This window comes from Neltuma alba, unplaced genomic scaffold (genome assembly GCF_004799145.2).
Source record: "Neltuma alba isolate B1F8T4 unplaced genomic scaffold, ASM479914v2 tig00012153_pilon, whole genome shotgun sequence".
NCBI lineage: Eukaryota > Viridiplantae > Streptophyta > Magnoliopsida > Fabales > Fabaceae > Neltuma > Neltuma alba.
Window position 1 is genome coordinate 18,854 of NW_021636701.1, and position 10,560 is coordinate 29,413.

Sequence of the window (10,560 nt, forward strand, 5' to 3'; positions counted from 1 at the left end):
TTTGTGTGTAGTTCCTCTCCTACTCTATTTCTTCACCATCATAGATTCATCAATTATACATACTTGTCAAATTCACACCACACATGATCAATAAAGGCAGATATCATAGGTTCAGCTTTGTCTACTAATTAATAAACGGGTGTTTGGATAGAAACCAAACCATAGTTTCAAAAGTAATTTTATGGTATACGAAGTAAATATGTAGAGGAATTTGTCTCAATTTGCGAAAAAATACTTTTGAAAAGCACTTTTAAGCAAATCCAAACACCTCCAAAATTGAAAAGGCCAGTCAATATCTTGTTAATTTAATAATAATTGATAATTTGTATCGAGATGTCAAATATGAGTCCATTTAATTTGACGAAGGTGTCCCACATTGAATGAAGATGAGTTAAATAAGATTTATATAAGTGAAAACACTCATGAACCGTGATTAAGTTTCTGGTTAAGATGTAGGGTTGAGCTTTTTCACATATATTTTCCTCCAGTTACCCGCTCAACTTATAAGTCTCTCCCTTTCTGGGATTTTTTTTTTGGGGCCTAACAGTTTAAATTGCATGTGGTCCTGTTAATAGCCTACCAAGCTTTAAAATAAATTAAGCAGAGATTTGCAGCTCAACTATGAAATATTATAGTATCACATAAGCTCTCGTGATAAGCTTCAATATCCTAGAGAGCCTTTTGTTTAATATTTTAGATTCACTGAACTATGTGTGAATAACATATATGTTTGATATAATTGGAGCATAAGCAATCCGAAAGTTTAAATTCAGAATAATAATCCAAACTTTGCAATTTAGGTACATAATATTCAAATTCATGGCCATCACATTGTTGGACTTGCATTAATCATCACGTTACTCGATTTACTTCTACTCATCCTAGGGCACTAAATCTATCTCGTCTTCTCATTTGATGAATTACTATTCTGAATCTAATCATGTTTAACTAACATGAGTCATTTTTTATGGGTCTAATCCCAAGTCCCAACACGTTGAACACCTTAGTATTTAAATGAGGGGGGTAGTTCAGTGTCCCAGATCATAGCTAACGTTCCTTTTCCACTATATAAGAGATAGTGAAAGTGATCGAGGGACAAAAAATGGCGGATATGCAAACCTGTCACATAAAGAACCAGATCTATGGACAATAATACAGATGGATGTATATGTCTTTTGAGTGTATATGGATCAATGAATGAGACACTTTTGATAAAGCGAGATGAAAAATTGAAGGCCTTTCGATTTCAGGGATTGGAATTAATTGAAATAACATTAAATTTATGATACTGTTTGTTTTGCAGTGACATGCGATGTGTCAACAGACAAATGAACAGGCCCACATCGGATGGATTTGGGAGTCCCATCACAGCATGCTTCGGCCGACCCTCCAGAATTTGCTCTTTCCACTTTGTGGTTCTTTGTTCATTGCATCGCCTTTCATTATTTCATATGGTACCAATCATTCCATTCTTTTTTTCCCCACTTCCATATCATTACTCTCTCTATAAACTCCTGCTTTTTCTAACATCACAATTCCCAAAATATTTCCCATACTTTCAATATTATTTTTTTTTTCATGTTACTTTTTCATATTCAATGTTATCTCACGGGATGTTTTTTTTTTTTTTTTTTGATATTTCTGATGTTAAGAGTTCTTAATTCTTCTGGTTTGAGATGAATTGAATGCCTTCCACTCAACTCAGTCATAATTGGTGTTATGAAAAATTATCATGAGATCTTAGAAAAAGAATATAATCACAAAAAGAAAATCTTAATTGAACAATATGAATCTTGTTTGTCATTTCTTGCACTGGATTACATTCTTTATTGAGACCACACAGTGATTTTTTCCTTTGTTTTATATGATTTTATCATTCAAATATTGTTTTATTATTGTTCTTTGTTGATACTCCCTATGGTCCTAAATCTAAAAACTAGATAAGAGGGCTTACTTTGATCCTATATATAAAATCTCAGTCCATTGTGTTTATCAAATTTATAATTTTTTTAAAAAAATATTTCTATTAATTGCATATGGTAATAAGTTCCCATCAAGGGTCAAATAGGGAATTTTAGCAAAATCAACACATTAATTTGTTACAAATAATTAATTTAACTTATTTTTTTAATATTCATCAATTAATTATCGATTAATTATCTATTTTCAAAATTTTAGTTACAGAGAGACCAAGAGCTATTTTGGTTGGCTGTCTGATGATAATGACTGAATAATACAGTGATGGGTAGTGCCAGTGGATGCCTGTCTCAAATATATACCTCTGTTTTAAATCAACAAATAATCGAACTTTATTCAATTAATAACTGTTAAGTTAGTTTTATTTATTCATAAACATATTACAAACGAATCCCCTTATCCTCTTGAAGTTTCTATTTGTTCCTTATGCTCCTTATGCCTAACTCAACTGATAATTATATATAAATATATAAAAAAATTCGCCAGTTATTTATAAATTATGAAGGATATAGTTCATTTTTTACATTTTTTTTCAGAATCTAGAACTGGTCTATATATATATATATATTTTTGGTTACAACTGGTCTATATTATTGATAACCCCCATCCACTGATTTGTCCTCCTTGGAATTTATTTTTGGGCTAGCGTGCCATATATGGGCCTTTTCTTCTGCCACCTCCATATATGGGCCATATCATGTCGTTTCAACTAATTTGGAATCCAATTTAAATATTTTGGGCCGGTAAAGCAATCAGCCTAACCCGCTAAGCTTGTCCAGGTGAGTGAGGCCCACCTCCTTTATTTTATTTAATTATTTTCAAATTTTATAATATATCAGCATGTCTCCATATCTTTGTGATATTCTTGCTCTTCTAGATTATTTACAGACATTAACCAGAGAAGTTTATTAAAATTATAAATACTTTTTTTAATTTTGATTATCTTCAAAAGTTTAAGTAAACACAGTGAAATTTCATAAAAGTGATTTTTTTAATGTAAAAAACTTACACAAACGGTCCCTTAATCCTACTTTAACTGGGGTCACAGGTCGGTTTAGAACTCTATTTTTGCCAAGCAAGTCTGTGTTGATTTGGGCTCAATTTTTGGGCTGAAATTCAGGAGTGGGGCCAATTTTTCAGTGAAATTGCCAATGGGCCGAAAACAAAAGGAGCTATAAAGCCAGAATCTAAGCGAGAAATTTGGCATTGCGAGTTGGGACCACGTGCTGTGTGCATGGGTTCATATTGGTGGACAGCTGAATGAAATCTCTGAGGGATGTTATGCTCCACCATGCTCAGGTTATAAAAGCTGCTTCTACCTCAAACATTTTTGCTTTGAATGAAGTCGTTCGTCTTTACGCTAATCATGGACTCCCGCATGTTGCCCAGAAGTTGTTTGATGAAATGCCTCAGCGAAATGTATTCTCTTGGAATACCGTCATATCGGCTCATATCAAAGCTCGGAACCTGGCTCAGGCACGAGCTCTTTTTGATTCTGCCCCTCATAAAGATTCGGTTTCTTATAACTCCATGTTATCTGGTTATGTTAGTGCTGATGGATATGAAACTGAGGCGCTTAATTTGTTTACTACAATGCAATCCATACATGAGACAACTGGAATTGATGAGATCACTCTGACGACAATGATTAACTTGGCTACAAAGCTTCGTGTTGCTCTTTTTGGAAGGCAAATACATTCATACATGGTGAAAACTGCAAATGATGGAAGTGCATATGCAGTGAGTTCTCTTATTGACATGTACTCGAAATGTGGGTTATTTGGTGAAGCTTGTAACGTCTTCAGTGGTTGCAATGGGGAGGTGGATTTGATTTCAAAGAATGCAATGCTTGCTGCTTGTTTCAGGGAAGGAAAGATGGGCATGGCTTTGAATATATTTTGGGAAAGTCCCGAATTGAACGACATTATATCCTGGAATACATTGATTGCCGGGTATGCCCAGAATAGTAATTTCGAGAAATCACTTGCCTTGTTTGTTCAAATGGTTCGAGATGGCGTTAGCTGGGATGAACGCACTTTAGTGAGTGTTTGGGTGCTTGCTCTGGCCTACAATGCTTAGCACTTGGGAAGTCTGTCCATGCTTGGGTGTTGAAAAACACCTCATTTTCTAATCAATTTATTAGCAATGCCATTGTTGATCTCTACTGCAAGTGCGGGAATCTCAAATATGCAGAATCCGTTAATGCAGGAACCAAGACTAGTAACCTCTTTGCAGTTGCTTCATTTATTTCAGGCTATTCATCTCAAGGCAACATGAGAGAATCCCAAAGACTTTTTGATTCACTAACAGAAAAAAACTCCGTCGTCTGGACGGCTCTAATTTCTGGTTATGTCAAAGCAAAGCGATGTGACGTAGTCTTCAAACTTTTTAGAGAGTACATGACCAATGAAGCATTAGTTCCTGACGGGTTGGTCATTATCAGTGTGCTTGGTGCTTGTGCTATAGAAGCCACGCTTACTTTGGGAAAGCAGATTCATGCTCATGTCTTGAGAATGGGAATTGAAATGAATGAAAAATTACCTAGTGCTTTAGTTGATATGTATTCAAAATGCGGGAATATAGAATATGCTGAGAAAATTTTCCATCTAGTTGCTGGTAGTGATAGAGATACAGTCTTTTATAACATTATGATAGCTGGTTTTGCTCACCATGGACTTGTGAATGAAGCGTTTAAGCTTTTTCAGGAGATGTTGAAGAAACATATCAAGCCAGACGCGGTGACCTTTGTTGCACTTCTATCAGCCTGTGTACATCGTGGACTAGTCAATCTAGGAGAGCAGATTTTTTGTTCCATGGAAGTAGATCACAACATTTTGCCAGGTGCTGAACATTATGCGTGTATGGTTGATATGTATGGAAGGGCTAATAAACTAGAGAAGGCAATAGAATTCATGAGAAAGATTCCTGTACAAATGGACGTCAATATCTGGGGAGCATTTTTTCACGCTTGTCGTTTAAATGGTAATATAGAGCTTGCTAAAGAAGCAGCGGAGAAACTATTGAAAGTGGAGGCAGATAATGGGTCTCGTTATGTGCAATTGGCTAATGTATATGCTTCGGAGGGGAATTGGGATGAGATGGGAAAAATAAGGAACAAAATGAGGGGAAAAGAGGCAAGGAAACTTGCTGGGTGTAGTTGGATGTACGTGGAAAATGGCATTCACGTATTTACTTCAGGCGATAGTTCTCATTCAACATCAGATGAAATATATTCTGCTTTGGTCTGTTTGAAAGATATGATGTATTTTTCATCCGCAGAACTGGAACAGCTTTATGAAGATTCAGGGGAATTCTTTTGAGGACATAAAGCGTCAATTAGCCAGTGCCATTGAATGTGATTCTTTGGCACATTAAAGGAGAAGTCTGTTTTGTGGCGATCACGTCGTCAGAATTCGATGCCCGAGGTATGCAGAGACAAATGTTGGAAGAAAACAGGTGATACTGGTTGCCAATGTTATTGTTGGACCACTGGGAATATGATTGGATGTTCTGTTCCTGAAACCACAACAGAACAGGATAGAGCCAAGGATCACATAATCCAAAACCTTAGTGACATGTTAACTGGAGTTCATTCCTTGTCGCCTCTTCTTAATCTAAACTGTTTAACTTCAAGGCATAGCGAGTATTTGCCTTGTCCACATTTTGGGTCCAAAGAACTTTCACGTAAGGTTAGAGATCATAATATACTACAGCAATCCAGAATTTGTAAGCCAGTTGGCGCAAAAGCAAACTGCGAGATTGAAAGCCCAAAGAGCAAGATTTGATTCAGGTGAGTTAGAGATCATGTACCAAAAACAAAGAAAAAAGAATCTCTTCTGCAGTTTTCTATGCTGTTCTGAGATTTCAATCTTACTTCTGAACTCGGTAACCTGTCATACTTAACAGTCTCTTGATTTCCATTCCCCTGGGCATGGGGGATTGACATCTTGAAGGGTATATCTTAAAGCTAATATCATCTTGCATCCTGTAGAACATTCTTGGCGGATACTTCCCCTGTTCTTATTGATACATGGCCATCGGCATATTTTATGTTAACTCATACATTCAATTATGGGTGATCACATGTTGGAGTTAGTGACTTGGTGGTGGCTATAGACAAGAGCTGAAGCGAGTTTTATGTGGATGACATATTGTTATTATAACAGTGCTCCATGACCACTTCTTTGTCCCACTTGCATTCTTATTTTCCCTTCCATGTGTAGGAACATGCATCTGATGCATGATTACATATTCTTTATATTTTTTTGTTGTGATAAGATAATCCTTCTTTTTTACATGCCTGAGAAATGCTCTGTGCACTAAAATATACGCAATTAATAAGCATGAAGATCTATTTTCCGTGTGGGTGGAGTATTTAATAATCTTGATGCGGAAGCCTGACTTCAACAGGTTATTATTAGGAACACAAGTATTTTCCAGACCATTAAGTAATGCGCCAACTTGGAATCTTGTAACCACATGAAGACAGATCTGCTGGTGTGATTGACATTATTGGTCCAGTCCGGCGAAGTAATCAATCCCGTTCCAGTCCTGCCTAATTTAGGTTTAGAAATCTGGCTGGCCCTGTGGGTTGGTTGAATTGACCGGGTTGTTCTCTCTCTCTCTCTCTGTGCCTTCTAAGCCCAAAATGATGTTCTTTTATTTTTTATTTTTAAAAAAGATAATACCTTTTCTATAGGTGTGATAATGTATTGTTGAGTTTGATTATTTTAAGAATTGAACTCTGTTTTATATTTGCGTTTGCTTTATTTCTGCCTTAGTAACTATCTATTTACTGGAGAATTAATTTTTTATTTAAATATTACTTTTAAAATCTATTTACTTTTGTGCCTTAATATCTGTTTTATATTTTAGTTTGCTTATTTCTGCCTTAGTAACTATCTATTTACTAGGGAATTAATATTTTTTATTTAAATATGACTTTTTAACGGTCATATATAAATATTTTATTTATTTTAATTAAGTATATTATTTTAATCATGATTGATTTTAGATCATAAAACCAATTTTCCATGTTAATTTAAATGTGCAATAGTGGAGATTCTTTAAATCTAACCATTGGGATGGAAAATATATAGCCGTTCACAAGGACATGAATACTTGCTAGGCTACATGATTATAATGCAAAATTGTGAATGAAACAATCAGGTAAGTATCTAAAATATTTTATTTTAACAATTCTTTGCCATTTTATTTTAATATATTTTACTTTTAGCCTTATAAGTATTATCAAATATAATTGGGCATAAAAATCTAACCTTTTCCATGTTAAGTCTGCTGGTACCGCATTGTCAATTGTAACGTGAATAACGAGTAAATTTATATTAATATTAGTTAATACAAGCTCCTATTCTTAATATAAATATTAGTTTCATTTTCAATTCGGTTTTAAATATAAGGTTCCAATTCATTTTATTTCTCATGTTTATTTATTTTTTAAAATCAATTCTTGTAATAATTACACAAGTTAAAGGTTTAATCAAATAGTAATTTTAGCTAATACTCCTCCGGTCTTAAATATAAGACCCACACCTCTGAAGCATATAGTTAATAAGGGTATTTTAAGAAAGATATCACCTAATTATTATAACTAACTAACTCAATAAATTTTTTTAATTTATTTAAATTACTAAACTAATTCTTATATTAAATAGTCAATTAGTTTTTATATAAAAATCAGAACTAATATATTACTATCTCATATCTTAATTATAAGAACTTGTTAACTAATTTGAGAAAATTAAAAAAATAAGTTAAAATAGTTATTATAATAAATAAATGTTGTTTTTTCTAAAATATTTTTACTGATCAAGTTTATTGGTTAAAACTATTATTATTAGGAAGACTATTTTAAAAAAATATATATATATATAAATATAAGAGATAAAATATATTAAAATTTTATATTTAAAATCAAAATAAAAATCAAATTACGTTTTAAAACCGGATGTAGAGTTTGATTTAATTGATGAGTCAGCATAAGTTTGACCAAAATAATCTGACGTGGCATGTCTAATAAGCAGGTGATGTGAAATTTTTTCGGGGTTAAGGTGCATCCAGCACCTCTAAATATTTTTCCAGGTGCACCCAGTGACCTAAAGTAATTTATGGTGCAATTTTCCCTCAAAGTAATTAAAATGGTGCACTGGTATCCTATGCTAACAGATCTGTTACTTTGACTGTGAAATTGATGAGTCAGCACAAGTTTGACCAAAATAATCTGACCTGGCATGTCTAATAAGCAGGTGATGTGAAATTTTTTTCGTCTGCCACTGCTTTGTTTTCTCTGTTCAGTAAATGCTCTCTTCGGCTCTTGGAATTTTTTCAGAGTAAGAAATTTTTTCAAAGATACTCCTCTGGTCCTATTTATAGTAAAGAGAGAATATATTTTTTGGTCCTATTTATAAGGCACTGAGAGAAATTTTTTGTACGAATGTACAAATTTACCTCTCATTTATTATTGTATTGACTTTGTTTATATGAGGTATAATGTATATTAAGTAGAAATAAAGTTGAAAAGTTATTAAAATTTAAATGAGAGTTAATGAAATTTAAGGTTTTTCTTGTTCTGTGTAAACATGCTGGAAGTGCCTTATAAATAGGACCAGAGGAGTAATATTCAGACAAAAAAAATGGAATTAACAAGAAAACCCATGTCAACTGCTTATTAGACATGTCAGGTCAGATTATTTTGATCAAACTTGTGCTGACTCATCAATTTCACAGTCAAAGTAACAGATCTGTTAGCATAGGATACCGGTGCACCATTTTAATTACTTTGAGAGCAAAATTGCACCATAAATTACTTTAAGTCACTGGGTGCACCTGGAAAAATACTTGGGGGTGCTGGATGCACCTTAACCCCGAAAAAATTCCACATCACCTACTTATTAGACATGCCACGTTAGATTATTTGGTCAAACTTGTGCTGACTCATCAATTAACGGTCAAGGTCAAAGTAACAGATCTGTTAGCATGGGATACCGATGCACCATTTTAATTACTTTGAGGGTAAATTGCACCATAAATTACTTTAAGCCACTGGATGTACCTGGATAAAATATTTGGGGGTGTTGATACGTCTTAACCGGTTTAGGAGAGATGCAGCCAGCAGTGTCGTTGGAAACAACCCAAAAAAAAAAAAACAGAGAGCTCGCAGTGTTAAGATCGGCAGTCCCTTTTGTTTGAAGCTGAGCTCGGTCAAGCGCGCCTTCCTCCTCAGATCTTCGATCGGCGTGAAGCCTGACTCCTCTTTTTGTGTGTACGAAAGCTCTGAGGAACACGCTTGTTCAAGATCAGTCCTCTCCAACGTCAAAATTCAATGCCATTCATTTCAATCTTGGTTCGTCCTTTCTTCGCCCCTCCCAAAGCCCTATAGAAGAGTCGGAGGGTACCACCACATCATCTGAAGGTTGAGGTGGAAGAGGAGAGACGCCATGATTGGCCGCAGAGAAGGTCCCTTGATGAGGAACAATACCCATTCTCTACACAAATCGAGGGTCCTTGTCGCTGTAGCCATCGGGGTTTTCGTTGGATGTGTCTGCGCTTTTATGTTTCCCAGTGGGTTCTTCGGTTCTAACGCAATCCCTCGCCGCAATAACAATCTCGTGGGATCCAAGATTCAGGTTCTATATTTGATCGTTCTGGCTCTTTCTGTATCTATTTTTTTTTCACTTTTTCCCCCTCTGAATCTTGTTTGGATAGAGAATTCATTGAATTAGCAGTATTACCAATGCACTGGGATCATTTGGATAACAAATGAAGCCGTTGACTTTCGATTCATATGTTTCGACTAGTTGTTTTTGGTATATTATTGACTTGTTGTGACGTTGCATTTTGACTTGCCGGTTCTATCTTCAGAAGTGTTGATTAATTGCCTACTTCCATCTTGGGATCCACTTTCATGCTAGGATTCTAATGTGATTGGTATATGATCTGTTCCACCGTTCGATATTTTGACCTGAAGAAAACTGGTATTTTTTGGGTCCATTTTTCTGCTTAGAGATCACATCAGTCTGGTTTCCCAGATCTTTGTGCCAAACTGGTAGGTAGTTTGATTAATTTAGTGAATGGATGGGGCTGAACTTTTAACACATGATGAATAGTTGAGCGGTTAAATAGCTTGCTCATATGCGCAATGTCTGTGTGTAGGTGAATCCACATGGTTTTTTTCTGGGCTTAAAATAGCACTTTGTATAATTTCTATTTCCAAGCGGCAGAGAAGGGGCCATAGGATAATATGCTTCTTTCTTACAATGTCTTCTTTTGGCAGGCAAATTCAGCTGAATGCGAATCATCAGATCAGGTCAACATGTTGAAATCAAAGTTTGTGGCAGTATCAGAGAAAAACGCTCAGCTGAAAAAACAGGTCAGGGAGTTGACTGAGAGGCTTCAACTGGCAAAGCAAGGGAGTGATCAGGCTCAAAAGCAGTTTCTTGCTTTGGGTAAACAGCCTAAAGCTGGGCCTTTTGGTACTGTTAAGGGATTAAGAACTAACCCTACTGTTGTTCCTGATGAATCTGTGAACCCAAGATTGGCACAGATATTAGAGAAAGTAGCAGT

General features: G+C 35.1%; 1 protein-coding gene across 1 annotated transcript; it reads left to right on the plus strand.

Annotated features, from left to right (window-relative positions):
- Positions 1-3,237: 3,237 nt before the first annotated feature.
- Positions 3,238-6,583, plus strand: LOC114723744 (putative pentatricopeptide repeat-containing protein At3g18840). Its single transcript, XM_028909975.1, has 3 exons — positions 3,238-3,929; positions 4,019-5,767; positions 6,388-6,583. Exons 1-2 carry the CDS (start codon positions 3,238-3,240, stop codon positions 5,295-5,297), a joined length of 1,971 nt encoding a protein of 656 aa, XP_028765808.1. The 3' UTR covers positions 5,298-5,767; positions 6,388-6,583.
- Positions 6,584-10,560: the final 3,977 nt, after the last annotated feature.